We start from the raw sequence: 23142 nt of genomic DNA, 5'->3' as shown, positions 1-23142 counted from the left end.
TACATCCCCACAAGTATTCATTTAGATCGCTGTTTTCTCAAATATCTCCTTCTTCATGTTCCATGCCGGTGACTAATCTGTTTCCATTTTATCTCTTTAATTCATCATTATGCTGCTAGATTTGCTTTTTCTCTGGTTTTTACGTTAGATTATAATAAGATTCTCAGGTAACACATCCCAACTTCTTCCCATGAAGCCTTTTTTCCAGTAATCCTATTATGATCCCCATTAATGCATCTGCCATTGTCAATTTTGTTTAAGATCTATTGCTTTTTTTTTGAACTTTGGGTGTTTGTTAAAAATTAAAATCAGAATCATTTTGGGAGAAGAAAAATGACAGCCATCGGATTTGATTACAGTAAACAATACTACGCTGCAAGCAGCTTGGTAATCGGTTATGCACTTTGTTCAAGCTTACTCGCTGTTATAAACAAATTTGCAATCACCAAATTCAATTACCCAGGCTTATTAACTGCATTACAGTACTTAACTTCTGTTTTAGGTGTCTGGGTTTTTGGAAAGTTTGGTTTTTTACATCGCGATCCTTTCAAATTCGATGTAGCCAAAAAGTTTTTGCCTGCTGCTGTTGTCTTTTACCTTGCGATTTTCACAAACACCAATCTTTTGCGCCATGCAAACGTAGATACTTTCATAGTGTTTAGATCCTTGACACCCCTTTTAGTTGCCTTAGCTGATACAGTGTTTAGGAGGCAACCGTGCATTTCAAAGCTGACATTTGTGTCTCTTTTGATCATTTTGGGTGCTGCTGCTGGGTATGTAGCTACTGATTCAGCTTTTAATTTGACTGCATATTCATGGGCGTTTGCATATTTGGCCACAACTACCACAGAGATGGTTTATATTAAGCATATGGTGATGAATCTTGGGTTGAACACTTGGAGCTTCGTGTTGTACAACAACTTGTTGTCCTTGATGATGGCACCCGTGTTTTGGATTTTGACCAGAGAACACAGTGAGGTGTTTGCAGCTTTGAGAACCAATGGCGGGGATTGGTTAGAACCCGTGGCGTTCACTGCGGTATCATTGTCGTGTTTGTTCGGTTTTCTAATTAGTTTTTTTGGATTCGCGGCTAGGAAGGCAGTCTCTGCCACTGCATTTACCGTGACCGGTGTGGTTAACAAGTTCCTTACAGTTGTGATCAATGTATTGATTTGGGATAAGCATGCCACCCCTTTCGGTTTGGTTTGTCTCCTCTTCTCGCTGTTCGGAGGGGTTCTTTATCAGCAGTCAGTGTAACCCCTAGACTCGGTCTATGCATTTAGACTAAGTCTAGTGAATCACATTCATGATTATTAAAGATATTATTCCGAAACCATTATTCAATTATAGTAAAATCACATTATAAATGACGTTTAAGAAATTATAATAATATATGCTAACAAAATACAAATCATAAATATAATGAATAAAAACAAATTAATTTAAACATGTCTTAAAAATCCAAATTTACGATAAACCAAATATAAGTAGCAAATGAGTAGTCTTTATAAAATCCAATACTTTAAAATAAGGCACATGTTACCAAAATAAATTCAACTTAAAAGATAAAACATTACAATACGATATACTTCAAGAGATATGTTGATCCTCCAAGTGCTCGATCAGGTGTATCTAACCAACAATATATGAAAGGGGAAAACATTTTCGAAAAGTGAGCTAGGCTCAGTGTGTCCCAACATTACTATAAAATCATGATAGGTACACTAAACAAATCATAGTCAAGTAAATCTCATAAAAACTGTACTGCAGTAAATCTCATAAAAGAGTTACCCTAAGTGAATATCTTAGGGCCTGAGAGCCTACCCAATATAGATTTTGGGGTTGTGGGGCCTATCTAAGAACACATTTTAGGGTCGCAGGGCCTACCTGAGAATGATCTCAGGGCCGCAGAGCCTACCTAAGAGTCACATTAGGTCCGTAAAATTTTCCAGCTTGATCAGAGCCGTACTTTATAAATTTGTATTTCAAAAATTCAATTGCACCGTGACATAAATTTCATAAATCCATAAACACGGTAATCATATACTATTTCAAAACAAAATCAGATAGCGATCATAATCCATAAACCATCACATTAAATCGGTGCATCAATAAAACAATAACCAAAGAATTCAATGTACCACTTATTAAAACAAATAAAACAGTTCAGTAATAAATAGGGAACACACCTCTATGATAGGTTCAAGTAGTAGATCTACTGATTGTTGGTTTCACCACGTTCTGCTACAGTTTTCGAACCTAATTTATAATAACACTATATTACTAATGGGTAACATAATTAATCTCTAAAAATCATAAAATTTACGGATCTTACGGGTGAATACTGGCACACGTGGTTTAACTGATCTAGAAGAGCTGGGTCGAGCTGTCGAACGATCCGGAGAGTCTCTTGTACCTTCAAACAATAATAATTTATTAGCCCCAAGTCTTAATTAATTGTTCAAAGCTAAATTCTTAAGTATATAAGCATTTTCCGGGTTTGACTATCAATTTGGAGGATTTCGAGTCTGAATTTGACCAAACGAATTGCGGAATCAGGACGTCGAAAAACATAAAGTATGACTTTTCAAAAATTCAAATTCTTGGTCAAAATCAAAGTCAACGGGTTTGACTGATGATTTGGAAGCCTTCAAGTTCAAATTAACAAAACGGACTTCTGAAACGGATTCGGCATGTCGAAAAATGTCAGAATATGTATACTCGAACAAAATCAAAGGTCGTTTAATGGCCGTTTAAAGCCGGTCAAAGTTATGGTAAAAGGGGTTCAATAGTCCACATTCGAAAATTACCAAAATGTCACATTTTTCAAAATAATTCCCAGAATGTCACCGGGTCGGGTCGGGTCAACGGGTCGGGTCAGACCGGTCAACCCGGTTCAGATCGGTCAAACCGGTCAACAATTAAACTGCAATTCGAATCTTCCCCACGCGTAGGGGTGGCGCGTAGGGGCGCGTGAGACCGCCTCTGGCCTCCAAAAACTTATGCAAAAATTTCCAAAAATTCTTTTAAGTTATTTTGAGACACTTACCAACCTCGGTTCAAATTTTTGAACGGTGGAGAGCTCGATTTAACTCGGCCGAATCTTTGACCGTTCCACCTCCCACACGCGCCGTCGCCTACGGAGACAAGGACGACACCGTCGGACTCAGAACGACACCAGGAACACGATGGTGCGAGAAGTGTCGAAAACCGATCAACGATCGAAGATGAATTTAAGATTTTCCCGACGGTGGTGCTAAAAAAACGTCGATACTTTGACTCAAAATTCACGTCGTTTGGCAGCGTTTCGCTATAATTGGTTTACTGGGTTTTGATCACGGGTCGACGATGAACACGATGACGGTTTCAATTTGATGATTGGAAGTTGGACGACGTCGGAATCGGGCTTTGAAAGTAAGTGCACGGGAGGAGGAAATTTTATAATTTGCTTGTATTTTATGATTTTGAAATCAGAAAACACGTTTGGTTTATAATCAAACCTGTCGACATTTATTGGAGGAATTCAGGGCTTGGTCTCTTAATTTCCTTCAACTTCAAAAATAACCTATAAATTTTCATAAATTTTATTTTAGTCACTAAACTTCTCCAAATTACACCGATTTTTTTTCTCTCGGGTTGTTACAGTCAGTCCACCAGACAGCCACCTCACAACTCAACAGCATCCAGGCAAACCCGTGATGCAAACGATAACGCGGATTATGAAGGCAATCAAGGTAAGGTATGCCTGGTAAACCTGCTTCTGTTTGACCCACACTGAAGAGTGAGTGTTTGAAGTTTTGGATCCCTAATATTCCTAAATTTGAAGGTACCTTTGTGTAGGTCTCACAATTCCCGTATCAGAATTTAAAATCACGGTTAGCCCTTTAGCATTTTGGTGATTTGTCAATCATCAACAATATTATGGCATTCTTTGTTGCTTCATCATGTACTAGTAGTGGTTGCAAATTTTCTCCGTATATGATGAATGGTTCATTAAATTTGAGGCAATTACTGTTCGAACATTTTTCAATCTCTTCAAAACTTGGGAAACTTTTAGTGTCTTTTCAGCATAAATTGATAAACATCGAACATTTTCATCTACTATTGTTGCAGGATCATGTATCAGATCATGCATTTGAAAGTAAAGTACAAGTCATGACCACTTGATTGCGCAAAGGTTTCACACTTGAAATCATTAATAGCACCTTCAGCATCGTAAAAGATATATCTCAGCTTCCACATACAGAGGCGCAACTTTTCGTTGCAGTGCTGTTGCCACTGAGCATCCAAGAGCACCGCGTTAACGCTGCTCATGGTCTGCTCCTGTTTACTCAAATGGGTTTTGACATTAACTGCCAAGTAAGCACTCTCTGCAATAGTGGACAGAAATGTTTTAGCCATTGTTGATCTGTAAGAGAAACGAAAGAAGCACTCAAAAATGATTGTCTTGTGTTTTGGTGAAACATTTTCTTCGTCAGCATAAATTTATAATGGGCTATAAGCAAGGGATTCCATTCTTTTTGTCTCTAGCTTTTCCTTCTTAAATCTATGCGACAAGCAGCTTGGTAGTTGATTATGCACTTTGTTCAAGCTTGCATGCTGTCTATGTTACCACTAAAAAGTTAAAGAAACTCCACTGACTACGACAATGATTCTCATATTTGATCTTTCCATTCATGAAGAAGTCATTCCCCGGTTTCCAGATCGAACAAAAAACAGACAAAAAGGAAAAAGAGAGGAGAAAAATAAAAATGCGTTTGCCGGGAGTCGAACCCGGGTCTATTGCTTGGAAGGCAATTATCCTAACCGTTGGACTACAAACGCTTGATGGTAATGGTAGAAAAAAAAATATATAACATAAAATAATTATAAATTGTTATTTGTTTATATCCATGTTGCCTTCCTTTTTTTTTTGTAACATAATCGTATTTGAGATGTTTTATATATTTTTAAATTTTAAATAAATTTTGACACATTATATTCGTATCACATTTTTATAATATTAAATTTTAGTTTAAAATTCAAATTCAATAAAAAGCATGAAAGACAAATTCACTCCAATGGTTTAAGCTGTTATATGTGCTTGATGCATATTGATTAATGGACATTTATGTTGTTAAATTTGTATTAATTTGGGTTGAGGAATTAGATTGCCCTTCAACCGCCTTCGTTCATTGAATACTATTATGGTCCAATCAATCCCATTGCTTCTATTGGCATAAATTACATCAAATGTGACTTCTCATATTGATCATATTTTCAATAACGGATGATAGTGACAGAAATAAAAATATTTTTAAAAATGTATAAATATATTCTAATGACATAAATTTTTTGAATAAGATACCTACAAATGAAATTTTAAAATAAGTATCATTAATAAAATAAATAATTAACATAAAAAATTCAAATTTTACGATAAACATATACTCGTCTTAAAATACATAAACATCCACTGTTGTTTATTAAATGAGACTTGTGACTTGTGAGCATATCATGGCTGATCCATCTTTAACACCCAAATTGGGATTTCGTGTCTTAAAATCCCAAGAATTATTTACATTTATTGTATGCATTCTAAGAATATAATTCTTTAAATATCTTTTAAGTATTTAAAAATTTTAATATATTTGTATCGAATGTATATTCATTTTTATACTCACCGACTTTAGCTCTAAAACTCGTGTATTGTATCTGCCAAACTCATGTTGGTTAAATTAAAGATCATAAAGGTCATCGTGAATAGGGTAAAGTTTAGGTGACCTATGTGAATAAATTATCCTCTTGTTTATATGAAGAACCCAATGTGCAATGAGCCTTTTTTGGCTATTTTGAAAAATATTAATTTTTTTAAAGATCATTTTATAATAATTTAATAGTAATGATTATTTTGTAATTTTTAAAAATTAATGATTAAAACAGTTAATTATCTTAACATGATTTAATGATTTTTTTGTTCTTTGTTTATTATATAATATATATTAATTTTCTGGAAAAGAAAAGAAAAAGTCGGCCTGGCCACCATTCAGTTCGCCACGTGTTAAACCTCTAGGCGATTGAACATATATTATAATTAGACTAGGTGTTAAAATAATAAAATCATGAGCTTATCCCCCATTAACCAATGCATTTGGCATCTATGGATAATGGGTTTGAACTTTTAAATGAAACTTTCAACTTCAGTCAACACATCATATATATCGTTAAAAATTAAAAAATAATAAAAACAAAAAAAGCGACTCCTTTTGTTTCGTCGTTTAAAAAAAAACCAATCATTATTTTTTCTTTGATTATTGGTAATTTTAGTCATTTCCGTCATTCCGCATATCTTCAATCATGCGTACCACATTTGCTATGATCGGTCTTCGATCAGGCATCGTCGAGATGCAATCCATTGCAATCTCTAACAATTGCACCATTTCTTCCTCGATGTTCTGAAACGCCATCAACTCTGCGACGAAAACATCGGCCGTACATTCCTCCTGAAGTACGGATTGGACCCAACGCGGAAGATCAATCCCTTCTTCCGCTATCGACGTCTGATCCGATGATTTGCCGGTCAGTAACTCTAATAACAACACTCCAAAACTATACACATCAGACTTGAACGAAACTTTACAAGTTTCAATTATTTTCGGTGCTCGATAACCTACGATGCGGCTAGACAGAGTGGTATTACAAAAGAGGGAGTTGAGACCGAAGTTAGAGATGCAGGCATCATAATCAGGTCGGAGAAGGATGTTGGAGGACTTAAGGTTGCCGTGGACCATGTTTACTGAATCATGGAGGTACGCTAGGCATCGAGCCACGGTTAATGCTATTCTCATCCTATGCTCCCAATGTAATGGTCTTCGGCCTAAGACCATGCTACCTACGAAATTACAAGATAACAACATATTTCAATATTAAAATACAAAAGACATTTTGATAACAGATAACACAGTGTACATATATATATATAATTCGATTTAATTTTAATTTATTTTTTTGAAAATAAACAAGGAATTATTGGAACAATAATTTACCGTGGAGCAGCGCAGACAAACTACCGTGAGGCATGAAATCAGAAACGAGCAATTTCTCGTACTGGGAATAATAAAACGCTCTCAAAGGAACCACGTTTTCATGCTGGATTTTACCCAACATTTTCATCTGCTTGTCGAACTCTCGTTTACTGACCGCCACGTCTTTCAACCGTTTAGCTACCACCGTCGTCCCTTCCGCCAAAACAACATTGTACGACGTTCCAACACTGCCTTTCCCCAACACTTCAGCTGACGCCCTTAACAAATCCTCCAAATCGAAGCTATAAACGCTGCCTTCCGAGAATACCAGCTTATTCATCTTTGCAACTTCCGTTGAACCTCCAGTTATATCATCTTTAGACGATGAAGTCCCCGCCTCCTCGTGCGGAACCGCCTGTATAGTTACCGTAACCGGAACTCACTTCGGTGGCCGCCGTTTCCGTTTACGGAGGAAAATAATGAGCAATAATGATAAAAATAACAATACGGCAATTGCCGATCCCACGGCAATAGCAACGATGGCGCCGGCTGAAAGCTTTTTGGAGTTTTTACCGGAAGTTGTCTGTGGGGAAGGAGATGGCGGGAGTGGGCGGCCGCAAAGTCCAAGATTACCAGCGAATGAAGATTCAGGGAATTTGGATAACGAGTTTTGAAACATTGAAAACGGATAAACCGTCGGAGTCGATGCTGGGAAGAGAACCGGAAAAGTTGTTGTTTTGCAAGAAGAGTCGGGTTAAATTAGTCAAATTATTGACACCCAAAGGAATTGTACCGGTGAAATTGTTGGATGAAAGATCGAGCCGTGTCAAACGAGTCACGCTGGGCGGGAACACGCCGGTGAACTCGTTACCTTGCAAATAAAGGTGATGGAGGAGAGTCAAATTTGAGAAGTCCGCAGGGATCTCACCGGATAAACGGTTTGCTCGGAGACTCAAAATTCGAAGTTGGCTCAACCGACTGATTGTGTTGGGTGGAATCGAACCGATGAGTGCCACACCGGGGAGCCGTAGAGAGTGCACGAAGGAGCGGTTGGCGCCGCATTTGACACCAACCCAGTCGCAGGCTGAGGTCGACGAATTCCATTGAATCCGGTTCGCGTGTTTGATTTTTGACATGAATGCGAGGAGACCTTGCTTGTCTTGTACAGGTTCTGGGTTTACTCTCCAAGTTAATACTATCAGAACTGAAACCAAAAAAACAGAGACAAAATTTACGACCGCCATTATAGGATTTTAGTCAAAATATGAAACACAACAAAAGACCAATGAGGAAGCAAATGGTTGTTTTTAGCTTTGCCGGTGTTTTTCCGGCGGCTAGCCAGAACCAGAAACGATTTTCCGTTGGGATCCCATAACAAAAAGGTGGAAGGGAGCTTTTTAAAGACATGCAGGAGCTTAGATGCATATTCAGTGGTTCAATTGACCCACTCAACGCCCACAATATTAAATAGAGAAAATCGCCTCAGTGACCAAAAAAAAATTATAATATACGATTTTAACCAACTTTTTTTGGATTTGCCAAAATGACCAACAAAATCGCAACGCGAAATAAAAATCGCAACGCGATCCCCAGAATCGCAAATCAGTTTCCAGAATCGCAAATCAGTTTCCAAAATCGCAACGCGATTCTTGAAAATCGCGATGCGATAGTACAAATTCGCATTGCGATTTTCCATAATCGCAACGCGAATATGAAAATCGCAACGCGAACACATAAATCGCAACGCGTATCCGTAAATCGCAACGTGTATCCGTAAATCGCAACGCGTATGGGTAAATCGCAATGCGTATCCGTATATCGCAACGCGTATCCGTAAATCGCAACGATAATACATAAAATCGCAACGCGTATCCGTAAATCGCAACGCGATATTTAAAGCGCCATTATAATCGCTACGCGTATTTTATTTTCAAATTACAAAAAGAATTAAGACAAATCCCGTAATCGCAACTCATAACCTAAAACCTAAATCACAACTCAGTCCCATCTCCATCTCTCACTCTCTACGGCGAAGAAATCCGTCCCCATCTCCGAAGATTTCCGTCCCCATCTCCGGCGAAATCCCTCACAACCATTCACGGTCAGAAATCCCTCACAATATTCAGAAATGGAAAATCAACCTCCGAGGGTTAGTTTTTTAATTATTTTTATTTTGAAATGTTTGCATTATTGTAGGTTTTTCATATTGAAACTGATGATAAGTTTACTGGTCATTTCAATAATAGATTAACCATTTCACTTAGATTTCATTTCGCGTTACGATTCTGTCGTTGCGATTTTCATTTCGCGTTGCTATTCTCTCGTTGCGATTTTCAAGTTAGTATTTGTCTTTGTCTTTGTTCTGTCTTTTGGTTGAAGTAATGCAATCCATTCAAGTTTCAATTTGCAGAAGAGTCGCAACGAGATAAATGAAAATCGCAACGAGAGAATGACTGTCGCAACGAGAGAATCGCAACGCGAAATGAAAATCGCAACGAGAGAATCGCAACGCGAAACCAAAATCGCATTGCGATTTTCATTTCGCGTTGCGATTCTCTCGTTGCGATTTTCATTTCGCGTTGCGATTCTCTCGTTGCGATTGTCATCTCGCGTTGCGATTCTCTCGTTGCGATTTTCATTTCAACCAAAAGACAAAACAGTGTTGCAAATTTTAGTTTCAAGAATAAACTACTACTTTTTATGTTTATTGTTTTTGGTATATCTTCACAGTGTAGTTTTTGGTATATCTAACTTGGTATGTTTATTGTTTTTGTAGAAATTTTTTCGGCTCAATTGACCTTGAGAAATAAAGTCAGCCTGGCCACTACAATTGCAAAGAAGCTTTCACCTGCTCAAAGACAATTGTTTGAGGAAACCTGCTTCGGGCCATGGCTGAGAGTACAGCATCCGGGTGGAGATGCTAATTTGACCCATTTGTGGCTTCAGACCATGACATCAAATCTACCCGACAGTATACAACGTGGTGAGGAAGAGATATGGTTTCATTTTCCACCAGCGTATACTTGCTTTGGGCGGAAGGAGTTCTGCTTAATCACTGGTCTACGATTCGGACACGATGATGTAGGCCGGTACACTCGTCATATCGCCCGCCCATCATGGTTATCCCGGGTTTTTCCGGATGAGTCAATGGAGAAGCCGAACCTACATGTCGACGACCTGAAGAAATTATTAATAAGAAAGCTGGTTTCACTCGGATGGAAGACGTCGATGTTGTCCGAGTATGCCTTCTACTACTTGTGTATGCCGGCTTTTAGGCAGAGAGGCCAGACAACCTATTCATCGGGAGCTAATAATATTGGTAGAGGACCTGAATGCATGGAATCTGTTTCCGTGGGGTTCGTATATATGGAAAGCTACCTGGACTAAGTTGTCGTCTGCCTTTGATGACCGCAAAAGTTTGCGGGGCGATGGGTCCAAATACACTTTGTCAGGCTTTGTTTGGGCCTTTAAGGTAAGAATTTCTATATAATGTTTCTAAAATTATAATTAATTATTTAACAATTACTAATTTTGTTATTATATTGTTTGTAGATTTGGATATTCGAGGCTTTCCCCAACATGCGTACATATGCAATAAAAACGTCAAATGATATTCCCAGGGCTATTTCCTGGAAGAGGAAAACTCTGTTGGATTGGGAAGACTTAATACCATATGCCACAATAAATAATGTAAGTTAACACAAATACTTTCATATAATATATAAACAAGTTATTAATAGTAGACGTTTAACTTTGTTTGAGTTTTTATATTTTAGGAGGCCAACATTCCATTACAAAGACTGACACCCACGGAGGAAGAGCTTGCCACTGATTGGTGGCAAGCTAGTCAGAATTTTTTTGATGGCACGGATGATGAGCAGCATCCACTTCCTCCAATTCGAGAGCCATCACCTCACCTAGAGCCATCACCCGATCGACCCGACTATACATCTCTAGAACGAGAGCCATCACCTATCCCGTCACATCATCGAGCCTCTTCTCCACCATCACCTCATGATAGGCGACCGGCAAAGATGCCACGACTCCTATCTCCCTGTTCTCCACCTCCACCTCAACGGGATGAGTCAAGGGAGTTACGTGATGAGGTCAATGCCTTGCGTGAGGAGATCGGTACTCTACGCGATAACGATGGTGCATGGCGTGTGGAGGTGTCAACTTTACGTGGTGAGGTTGCCGCTCTACGTGAGATGATAGTATCGTTGCAGAATGAGGTTCATACTCTACGCAACGAGGTAAGTTTAAGATTTTCCATATTTAACTTAATGATAAATTTACTCGTAATTTCACTTAGATTAGCCATTTCACTTAGATTGCTTAGTAAATTTATTCGGTTGCTGCCAATTCTGCTAAACTGTGTATTCTTTAACACTGTGAAATAGTATTTGTCTTTGTTTTGTCTTTTGGTTGAAAGTAAATTTGTTCGGTTGCTGCCAATTCTGCTAAACTGTGTATTCTTTAACACTGTGAAATATATTTGTCTTTGTTTTGTCTTTTGGTTGAAAGTAAATTTGTTCGGTTGCTGCCAATTCTGCTAAACTGTGTATTCTTTAACACTGTGAAATAGTATTTGTCTTTGTTTTGTCTTTTGGTTGAAAGTAAATTTGTTCGGTTGCTGCCAATTCTGCTAAACTGTGTATTCTTTAACACTGTGAAATAGTATTTGTCTTTGTTTTGTCTTTTGGTTGAAAGTAAATTTGTTCGGTTGCTGCCAATTCTGCTAAACTGTGTATTCTTTAACACTGTGAAATATATTTGTCTTTGTTTTGTCTTTTGGTTGAAAGTAAATTTGTTCGGTTGCTGCCAATTCTGCTAAACTGTGTATTCTTTAACACTGTGAAATAGTATTTGTCTTTGTTTTGTCTTTTGGTTGAAAGTAAATTTGTTCGGTTGCTGCCAATTCTGCTAAACTGTGTATTCTTTAACACTGTGAAATAGTATTTGTCTTTGTTTTGTCTTTTGGTTGAAAGTAAATTTATCCATTCAAGTTTCAATTTGCAGAAGAAGAAATAGTTTACTTTCGCAACACGAAACTTAAAATCGCAACGCGAAACCAAAATCGCAACGCGAAATGAAAATCGCAACGACAGAATCGCAACGCGAAACCAAAATCGCAACGACAAGATCGCAACGCGAAACCAAAATCGCATTGCGATTTTCATTTCGCGTTGCGATTCTTTCGTTGCGATTTTCATTTCGCATTGCGATTCTGTCGTTGCGATTTTCATTTCGCGTTGCGATTTTGGTTTCGCGTTGCGATTTTAAGTTTCGTGTTGCGAAAGTAAACTATTTCTTCTTCTGCAAATTGAAACTTGAATGGATTGCATTACTTCAACCAATAGACAAAACAAAGACAAATACTAACTTCAGGGTATTAGTTTGAAACATATTTTTCTTTGTTATCTGATGCATTTTGTGAACTATGATAGAATAATGACTTGGGTGAATACAATGCAAGTTTGAAACATATTTGTCTTTGTTTTCACTGTTTAAATATCATGTGTTTATTTACTGATTTTTGTATTTAATTATTTAGCGGCCCGATAGAGTGGATGCTTTACGTCGGGTTATGCTTGCACGACGGAGTTCACGCATCAGACAGCGTGCACGTGCTATTAAGTCTCCGTACACCCCAATAGTGCGAAGACACCGCAAGAAGAAGCCCGACTCGCCTGTCATCCCTCAAGAGTCCACTCCTATCGTTGAAGAGGCCCCCCATATCATTCCTCGAGAGTCCCCTCCCACCGTTCAAGAGGCCACTGTCATCATTGAAGAGGTCCCTCCCACCATTCAAGAGCCCGATTCACATGGCGTCATATGTAGGCTTCTTGAGAAACCCTCTGACGTGCCGGACATGATGGATTCAAGTTGGCTCTCGTATGAGTTACCGGCCAGTACCATACCGGTATCTGAAGAGGAGAGGGAACAACTACCGGACACAATTTTGGATAACACCCTTTGGGCTAAGACCGCAGTTGATTTTTATCTACATGAGCGGAGCAAGGGGTGTTTCACTGACATATGCAAGCTCACCGATGATATCTTTTTGTTGCTTGAACGGCCTTGGTGGGGCGTATTATTAGGGGTCGAAGACAATGGCTATTTCGATGGGGGGGTAAGTCTTATATTTTTCTTATATTTCAATTTGATTAATTTTTTTTTAAATTTATGTAAGTCACTAATATATGTCTTTTTTTGTAAAACAGCATATCGATGCGTGGGTGACACGTCTTCTAATAATAAGAAAACTTAAGAAAAATAAAAATATACGATATACAATAATGCCGACGTCTTTTCACGCCGTTCACTTGAAGAATGCACGAGATGAATCATTTGATTTGGGCAATGGACAAGCTAAACTTTATCCTGCATGGTGGGAGGTCGATAAGGTTAGTATTTATTTTAGATTGAGTTTAAAGGTTTTATGAAATAAGTGCGCAAATGAATGAATTATTACTTATGATTGCAGGTGTTTATCCCTGTTTTGGAACGTAAACATTGGATTCTCGTCGAGCTTCAGCTCCCATCCCTTAAGACAATAGTGTATGACAGCATGATAAATTACATATCATTGGCTGATTTAAGAGATGTTATTAAGGGATGGAGCTCTCATTTGGCTAAATTCTTGGATGCGATCAATTATTGGACTCGTTCTGGAAACAAGAAGCCAAAGAAGCTCAATATTACAGTTATTAGAGACGAGACCGCGCCACAACAAACGAGCGGAGCCAGAGGAGATTGTGGTCCTCTCGTATGCTTGGCGTTGGAGCGTTTGACGACGGGAAGCATCAAGTATCTACCTCCACCGATAGAGATAAAGCTGCAGTAGGCTTGTGGTTTCGGCATTATATGGCTAAATCGATATATACGAGACGCTGCCTACCTGCATCCGCGTTATAAAAATGTCCATAAACAATTGGTAAGTTTATATACTTATAAATGAAAATGTTTGGTTAAGTAACTAGAATTCAATAATTTGCGTAGAAAGTGTTGTTTGAACAAATGTTTGGTTTCTGCAGGTTAATCTCAGAAGTGAACTGCGTGAAAATGATGTCGAGCTGCAAAAGTTGATTCAATAGTTTAATTGATTGTTTTTTGATTGTTTAATTGATTTGTAAAAGTTGATTCAATAGTAGATGATCAGAAATAAGAATTATTGCTTATTTTTGATTGTTTAATTGATTTGTAAAAGATGATTTGTAAAAGTTGATTTGTGTAATTGATGCGAACATAATTCTTATTTGTGCTTGTTTAATTGATTGAAATGTAATGGTTGATTTTGTTGATTTCAATCTGCATTATGTTGAAGGCAAAAATGACTATCGCAATGCGAAATGAAAATCGCAATGCGAAATGAAAATCGCAACGAGAGAATCGCAATGCGAAATGAAAATCGCAATGCGGAAATGAAAATCGCAATGCGTTTATAATTTCGCATTGCGATTATCTCGTTGCGATTTTCATTTCGCATTGCGATTTTCATTTCGCATTGCGATTCTTTCGTTGCGATTTTCATTTCGCATTGCGATTTTCATTTCGCATTGCGATTTTCATTTCGCATTGCGATTTTAATTTCGCATTGCGATTCTGTCGTTGCGATTTTCATTTCGCATTGCGATTTTCATTTCGCATTGCGATTCTCTCGTTGCGATTTTCATTTCGCATTGCGATTTTCATTTCGCATTGCGATTCTCTCGTTGCGATTTTCATTTCCGCATTGCGATTTTCATGTTGGGATTTTCATTTCGCGTTGCGATTGTATTTTCCGTTTTGCGATAGTCAAATGCATGCCTAATAGTGATAACAACTGAATAACAAGAGTTGGTTAAGTCAAAATGGTTGGCCTGAGTCATTAATTCAACTGAAAATGTTAAAAGTTCACACATAAAATCCACATAATACAACGTTTGCATTTAAAAATCACCTAAGTTAACAGTCTCAAAAGGTGAAGCCAATCGTGATTGGGATTTTAAAGATGATTGCCTTTTGCTTGACACCATATGAGCTTTGGATTTTGATGAGGATCCATATTTTGGTAGAGGAAAAGATGATTTTGATGGCACTGGTGATCCACATGTCAACCTTGTATGACCACTTTCCTTGCACCGACTACATGTCGATCTCTTCTTCTCTTCACCCTTAGACGGTATACGATCGTGACTTTTGGTCGGCCAGGTAGCCTTCTGTCCATGGCTGGTGGCAAAACTGTTTGTAAGTCATCTGGTATGTCCCACTCAGAAGGATGTGGAATAGGGTAGACAATCTCGGCATAAGTCTGTCGATAAACTTCTGTAGTGTAGCAATCCATAGCGTATGCGCTTGAATCATCTTGGTTTAAATGAAGAGCAACTTTTATAACATGGCCACACGGATAACCAGATGTTTGCCATTTCATACAACTACACGTCTTTGCATTTAGATCGACTAGCCCATTTAAGTTATTATCCAGTACTTGAAACAAAGTGTTTGAACATGGTTCAACTCTCCATGACGTTGACTTCACAACACGTTTCGTTATCTTTTTTTCAGTCCATGGTGTAACACGATGTTCCAATGTTCCTGTAAATTTAAATAAACAATACTTAGTAAAATATATAAATATGATAAGTTACGAATTCAAAGAAATAATACCTGCATGGTTTCTTTTCTTGTAGTACCACTGTTGAATAGAGGCTCGAAAAAACTCCATTAACATAGTAATGGGTAATTTCCGGGAATGACGACTTAGAGCGTTGATTGATTCTGCACTATTAGACGTCATGAAACCATATCTTGCTCCAAGTTGATGTACTCTTGACCATCTTTCAAACCCGACATCTTCTAGTGTTTGAGCACACTGAGGCAAAACACGTCTTAAACAATTTATATGCTTATTGAAATCCACTTCCCGATAAGCTTTTACAGCCTTCCAGTATGTCCATTTGTGCTTTTTTATACCAGCAGACCTTGATTTTAGATTTCTATACAAATGAACACCACAAAGTCCATGAAAAGCATCTGGGAAACACCTTCTAACAGCGTTGTCAATTGAGTTTGCCCTATCGGATATGATTGTCAGATTGCTAATAGGACCTATGCAATCCCTAAGATGCCCCATAAACCATGTCCATGAATCAGAGGTTTCAGATTTGCCAACCCCGTAAGCTATTGGCAATATCCCATTGTTAGCATCCATGGCTACTGCTAATAAGTTTACTCCAAGGTATCGACCTTTCAAATGTGCTCCGTCAACTATAATAACTGGGCGCATGCAAGTAATAAACGAACGAATCTACAAAATAATATACACAAGAAATATAATCATTTAAATGTGAAATGCATGTAACTAACAAAAATGAGTCAACAAAATTATATTGATTTACTAACCGTAGCACCAATGGCGATAAACAGCAACTCAAAGCGTCCATCTCTATCTGTTTTGATATGAGTTACCGACCCAGGATTTTTCAGCTTTAAATTGTGACAATAAGCCGGCAGTTGGGCAAACGATGCTTCTGGCGACCCCCTCAACAATTCCAAGGCATAACATTTGGCTCTCCAAGCTTGAGAATATGATATACTAATCTTGAACTGAGCATTCATGTCAGTCATAATTTCATGTCCCCGATATACCCTGCCATTCAAAAACATTAACTCAGCCAGAAAACCACCCAACACCTTTTTGTTTGCCTGTCTATGGTGAGGAAAAACTTGGGTTCTTGAACATGTATGTTTATCAATAAAAGTCCTAACTTGAAACATTTTGCAATCTTTTATTCTCTTTGCAATCATACGCCACGTACAGTTTTTGTCAATCATACACCTTGTTTCGAAACGATCTTTGCTTGATTTGTTAACTTTTAGTTGATAGCCATCTTCCACACATTTCGTATATAAAGCTATCTTCAAGTCTTCCTTTGTATCAAAACAATCATCTTTCTTGATACGAATAACTTTTGTGTAACAATCAACTGCTTTCTTTATCAACTCTTCTTCCGGTATCTGAAGTAATTCTGGCATATTCCAGTTATACGCCCGTGGCATTTTCTTTTCTTCGGGGACTTTTTCTTCTTCTTTTTCTTCTTCAGGATTATATGAATTACAGAATGGATGTTCAACATGTTCATTCACAGTCGTAACTTCCTCCTCATTATCATCAACATTACATTCTTCGGCAACGGCTGTTTCATCATCAAAATTCGGGTATTGACCAATATCAATATCATTACACGCATGGTCTGTTTCTTCTTCTGAAACATCATCAAAATCCGTGTATTGACCAATATCAAAGTCCGGATATTGACCAAGACCAAATTTCGAATACTGACTAGTACTCACAATTTTTTCTGTTGGCTCATCATCGTCTAACTGGTCAATACGAAAACCGGAATTTGGTGCTGAAAGTTGATTGGGATTTGGATTAGAGAAAGGTTGTGGGTTTTGAGAAAAACTTAGTTGATTACTACCCGCTACTGACCCAACAATACTACTTCTAGGTTCAACAACATACAATGTAACATCATCTTGTGAAACACTAATGTAAGCAATGAATCGTTCAACATCTTCATTGTCGGTTAACAAATAAACTTTACCATTTCTCTGATAAGATAGCCTAAATCCACTTAGGGGCTCTAAATTCAATTTATTTGAAACACGTAGCATTAGAGTTTCATAAGTTAACTTTTGTAAAGACAATTTTAGTTGAAGATTCATGGGTAAAGGCATATATTGTAAAACACCATGAACATTATCCCATGACCCTCCAAAACACAAATCTATCCAAACATGATCAACATTAGATGATTTCATGGTTGTAAATTAATTTACTAAACAGACGAGCTGCGAAACTAAAACCTGTTGCCGGATTGGGAAGGATGTCGTTGGATATAGGAACGGATGTCGCCGGAGAGAGTGATAGATGGAGATGGAATGAGTTGCGATTTAGGGATTTAGTTTATGATTTCAGTGTTATATACCCAAAATTTCAGTGTTGTGATTTACAGATTCTCGTTGCGATTTACGGATTATCGTTGCGATTTACAGATTCTCGTTGCGATTTACGGATTATCGTTGCGATTTACGGATACGCGTTGCGATTTACGGATTATCGTTGCGATTTACGGATACGCGTTGCGATTTACGGATACGCATTGCGATTTACGGATACGCGTTGCGATTTACGGATACACGTTGCGGTTTACGGATACGCGTTGCGATTTACGGATACGCGTTGCGATATACGGATACGCATTGCGATTTACCCATACGCGTTGCGATTTACGGATACACGTTGCGATTTACGGATACGCGTTGCGATTTATGTGTTCGCGTTGCGATTTTCATATTCGCGTTGCGATTATGGAAAATCGCAATGCGAATTTGTACTATCGCATCGCGATTTTCAAGAATCGCGTTGCGATTTTGGAAACTGATTTGCGATTCTGGGGATCGCGTTGCGATTTTTATTTCGCGTTGCGAATTTGTTGGTCATTTTGGCAAATCCAAAAAAGTTGGTTAAAATCGTATATTATAACTTTTTTTTGGTCACTGAGGCGATTTTCTCTATTAAATATAAGTAAAAAAATTAATTTCTTAACCTTAAAAGGAAAAATATTCAAAAAGGGGTTAAATAATTAAATATAATCTACCATATAAATGAAGAAATGGATTAAAAATAAGAATTTTAATTAAAAAGCGATATATTTACCTTTATTCAAGGATAAATTACACTTTTAATATTTAAATCATTATTTTTGTTCTATTTTGATAGTTAAGTTTTATTTTTTTTAAAAATTATACTTAACATTTAGTTTAGACATGTCACCATAAGATTATGTTACATCATCATTGAAAAAATATAAAAAAAATATCGTGTTAACCGTTCTTATAATTATTTAACAACAACATTAAAGTTTAGATGCTAATAATAGTTGAAGTATTAAATATATAGTTTATTCTATATAATATTTCTTTAAAAAATCATAATATTTGTATCTTTATACTATTGATTAAAACCAGGGACGGAGACTTGAAATTTTAGAAAATTAGTAGTATTAATTTTCTCTAAACATTTTAATATTATAGTTTAGCCTTTTAATATTTGGTTAACACGGATCGAGGACCCTGTCATAACTAGCATTTGAAAGCCGCTCTTCTTCGCTACTATGGCCTGCACGCCAATTGGGAATGAAACATTGATGCAGCGTTGTTGTATGTAAAACCATGAAAAATAAAGACATATTTTTAACGTAACATTAAGCAATACTTCAAATGTTACAGACTAAATATGGACAGAAAAAAAAAACACAGCCCATAATTGATACATACAATGTCATTACATATACTCCAAACAACTTTTGTTGCTTCGAGTACGCGCATCCGACTTACATCTGATAAGTACATGGATACAAGTCTCCAAAGACCACATATTTGAACAAGAAAATAAAAATTAAACATACCGTCTTGAGTACGTACATACTTGTACCCAAATCCGAGTAACAAAGCTTCGGAACCTTTCGACTCTGTGCCTATAAAACCCCTTTTCTTCACAAACCTGGTCAAATTCAATAAGCAACATACTTGGCTGCAACCAAAGCAGCTAGAGATGTATATATATGCATCTTTCGTTTTCTTTTTACGACAAAGTTACTCCAGTGATTAGCAGGCAATGGGGCATGCGGTCGGTTTTACAGGAGGAACGATGTTAGCAGCTGAAGGTTTGATGCCGGCAGCGATTTCGAGACGTTCCCATGTTAGTTTCCTCTTCTCGGTTGCCTCGTTTAAATGGGAGTTTTCTTCTTCCAACTTACGCTCACAGGCAGCCACGAGCTCTTCGTCCATCTCAAACAATGTCTTTCTTGTGTTTTTTGTCAGGTTAAGGACTGTTTGGTTCCAATGGTTCCGGGAATTCCGCTCAAGGGCCGGAAATACGAGAGGAAAAATCACCTGACGGTTATGCCTGATTAGATTAAGGACGCGCTCATTGTTCCATAGCATGTGGGCTCGTTCAGCAACCTGAAATACATATCCAGACATCATAATAGGAATATGGCAGCCAAAGAACCCTTCAAGTACATGAAGAAAACTTCGATGAAACATACTTGTATCAATCTCTCACACGCCCAAGTCCGAGTAACATGGTAAATCACCATTTAATTAGTTTGTCTGGTTAATAAACATTCTTCATCGAGTATATAGGAGAATAATCGATAGGCTAATAGAAATGCTAACACCGACAAAATGAAACCGGGTTTTGCGATTAAAATCGTACTAGCTCACACTTAGCTATATCTTTATCCTAAATAGCCATGTACAACCATAATTCTTAACTTACGAATTTTAAATCGAACCCCACTCATTCTCTATCTCTTTCCAATAGCATGCAGCCAATAAAAGAGACATAAATAAAGTGTACTCCGAGGGAATTCTCGTTAGCAGGATGATCACAATGTAGATCAGATTGAATGCTATACCAGCTTTTAGAACCATACACAATCTACAATGTCAAAACATGACGGAGGTTCTCGATTAAAAAAACGATAAAAGTTCTCTTTAATGTAAACATTTATCATGGTAATTTGAAGAGGAAAATTACCTGGTAATGGAAGCTGTTTAAGCAGCACGCAATACGCAGGAACAGTGGAACCATGATCTTTTGGAAGTCAGCCATGCTAGTCATCTCCAAAATCTCTTCTAATTCACTTATAAACATCAATTCCTTTTGGCTATTCGTAACCGGCCAATACTTTAACAGTCCCGTAATCACGCTATTAGCTAACTTCGGATCCTTGTCTACAAACTGTACAACACAGTATGTTAATTGCTGATGATAAGCACCCACTGATTTCGGTTTGTGTAGAGGAATGAGGGCTCGACATAGAAACATCTTGTGCTCCTCCTTCAACGGTAAAGCGAATCCGCTGATAATACTTCCGAAAATCTCCAAGAGCTCACCAATGCCGCTATGCCGTTCGGTTTCATAAAGGAAACTATAGATGATATTGCTAACAGCTTTTCTTATAAATGGCCTGTGCACCGTGAATTTACCATAAATCCCATGCAGAATTGTTTTCAAACAGTCTCTTTCTCGGGGGTCCTCGGACTCAAATAGGTCAAGTAATCTCAAAATAAAAGAATGATCCATGTACTTTTTTGCCACCTTCACATCAAGAGAATTATAACCGATAAATTGAAGAAGCAAATCATATACAAGTTGCAGACTGGACCAGCCAGGATCAAACATTGGCTCTTCATCGTCCACTTCACCACTAGCGGTATTAGATCGATATTTAGGTGGAAAAACTCGAAACAGGTTAATGGCACACATTTTACACATTGCAGCAATTGCTGGTTCGTTGAACTTTGCACACCCTGAAGAAACAAAATCGACAAGCTCTATCAATGTTTGGCGCTTAAGATCTTGCTCAGTAGTAGTTTTACCCGGATCGCTGGAATTGCAAACTTCACAACAGAGGTTCAATTTACTGATAAACAGGTTTGGTTTCTGTGGATTTGAAACATCGTTGAAAGCCAGATTCGGCTCAACTGCCTCCGATCCAGCCATAATGCTAGAAGGAAAAACAGCTGAGGACACCCGTTTAACAACACGTAGTCGACTTGAAATTTTATTCCCGAAATTCGTACATTGAACTCCATCATCCGAGTTAGAAGTACGGTCAACAGAATCAGTCCCAACTGAATCTAATGAGTCGGATCTTTGCGACTTCCGAGGTAGTTTTCTTAGAAATTGTTTGAGCATGATGCCAATAAGTTAACTCCCACCAAGACAAACTTCCTGAATTAGATTACAACAGTTACGGACTTACAGTGATTTGACCAACAATACGAAATTACAAATTGTAAATGAAATAAAAAGGACGACATCTATATACTAGGGAAAGAAAAATAAGATCAAGAACACCGAGATGCATTATGTAATGGTAATTTAGCAAATAATGGATCCACTTGCAATATTTTCAACCAAGCTAAAATCTTAACAGGCCTTGATTCTGGTTGACAAATGTATTCATGGGGTCAAATTGAAAAGCTAACAATCACAATATTCATTGCAGCAAATAAGGAATTCGGGAAATCTCGAAAAATCGCCATGATTCTTGACTAGTTAAGGAAAAGCTGGAGTGTCTAACAACAACCAGATGCTAGAAATTTAAGCTGTTCTTCAGAAATGGCAAACCAAATCAAGCTAAAGCACTCACTTTGATGCTATCAAACTTGAAAAGTAAGTTCCCCATAAACAAAGTCATCAACTCTAGAAAGAAACAAGGGCCTGATAGCAGCAAAAGATGGATTTTTTTTCATAGGAAATCTCATATAAACTCCAGATCTGATAAATAAAGTGAAAAGGAGAGTAAATCAACAAAGATCTAGCACCAAATCACAAACGGAAAGAAACCCAGATCTCATTTAGCAGTAAAAAGCTACTTTTTAACTAATAAAACTACGAGCCATCATAAGAAAGAATCAGCACAAAAATGAAAAATGCCATCATCAAGCTTATAAATTTACTCAAATATTTCGAACCAATCATGCAATTAAGCCAATAATAAATCCATAAGAGAGGGAAGTGGAAAGAAACCTGTGATTGTTCAGCTGTAAAAGGGGTTTTTTAACAAAGAAGGAAGTGAAAAGGAAATACTCTGAAAAAGGTTTAGACTTTAAATAAAAGGAACAGCATTTAGATTTCTCATGAGTTTCAGGGTCAGGGAAGAAATGGGGTTGGAGTTTTGAGTTTGAAAGTGATGAAGTGGTCTTGGCTCTCCATGAAAGATCGACAGTCTGAGCTCCTTGATCGAAGATAATGATCAGTGTGGCATTTTCTGAGAAGGACATATGTTAAATTTCCATTTTTAAAAAAAAAAATCTTTAATAATTACCATTATAGTAATAGTAATAATGAGTATTAACGATTAATGATTAAGTTGGGGTCCTGTTGTTTAGTAGCACAATTATAGTCATCCCTTTGAGTATTTGTGAACGAAATCATGGTCAAGTAAAGAAATTCTTTAGGTTATACTAAGACATTTTTGTTCATATAAATGAACTTTGCCTTCATTAATTTAAACATTCATGCCAAGACATTCACAAACTACTATATATTTCACTCCATTTTAATAACTCTTAA

General features: G+C 37.4%; 2 protein-coding genes, 1 non-coding gene and 1 pseudogene across 4 annotated transcripts; 1 reads left to right on the top strand and 3 right to left on the bottom strand.

Moving 5' to 3' along the window:
- Positions 1-333: 333 nt before the first annotated feature.
- On the top strand, positions 334-1257 carry LOC120162010 (GDP-fucose transporter 1-like). The gene has a single exon (XM_039172203.1). The coding sequence runs from the start codon at positions 334-336 to the stop codon at positions 1255-1257; it is 924 nt and encodes a 307-aa protein (XP_039028134.1).
- Positions 1258-4752: 3495 nt separating this feature from the next.
- TRNAG-UCC lies at positions 4753-4824 on the bottom strand. Its single transcript has one exon. It is a non-coding gene; the product is annotated as a tRNA-Gly (tRNA).
- A 1478-nt stretch (positions 4825-6302) lies between these two features.
- Positions 6303-8248, bottom strand: LOC120162264 (annotated as a pseudogene).
- A 10980-nt stretch (positions 8249-19228) lies between these two features.
- Positions 19229-22852, bottom strand: LOC120162539 (serine/threonine protein phosphatase 2A 57 kDa regulatory subunit B' kappa isoform-like). 2 transcript variants are annotated; one of them, XM_039172684.1, is made up of 3 exons: positions 22597-22852; positions 20596-21795; positions 19229-20015 (listed from the first exon to the last, which is right to left on the bottom strand). In XM_039172684.1, exons 2-3 carry the CDS (start codon positions 21757-21759, stop codon positions 19659-19661), a joined length of 1521 nt encoding a protein of 506 aa, XP_039028615.1. In that variant the 5' UTR covers positions 21760-21795; positions 22597-22852; the 3' UTR covers positions 19229-19658. The 2 variants fall into 2 exon arrangements, with proteins under 2 accessions (XP_039028615.1, XP_039028614.1); XM_039172683.1 differs by lacking the exon at positions 22597-22852 and adding an exon at positions 22217-22473.
- Between the last annotated feature and the right edge of the window lie 290 nt (positions 22853-23142).

Source organism: Hibiscus syriacus, unplaced genomic scaffold (assembly GCF_006381635.1).
Source record: "Hibiscus syriacus cultivar Baekdansim isolate YM2019G1 unplaced genomic scaffold, ASM638163v2 tig00111402_pilon, whole genome shotgun sequence".
Lineage (NCBI taxonomy): Eukaryota > Viridiplantae > Streptophyta > Magnoliopsida > Malvales > Malvaceae > Hibiscus > Hibiscus syriacus.
Note: the sequence above shows the minus strand (reverse complement) of the source record. Positions and strands in the feature narration are given on the sequence as shown.

What these genes read in the sequence shown, in the direction of transcription:
- LOC120162010 (XM_039172203.1), top strand. Translation starts at nt 334, where the DNA reads ATGACAGCCATCGGATTTGATTACAGTAAACAATACTACGCTGCAAGC.
- LOC120162539 (XM_039172684.1), bottom strand. Translation starts at nt 21,759, where the DNA reads ATGCTCAAACAATTTCTAAGAAAACTACCTCGGAAGTCGCAAAGATCC. An exon ending in TAAACAGCTTCCATTACCAG is followed by an intron (nt 20,016 to 20,595) that starts GTAATTTTCCTC and finishes TATGTATTTCAG; the next exon opens with GTTGCTGAACGAGCCCACAT.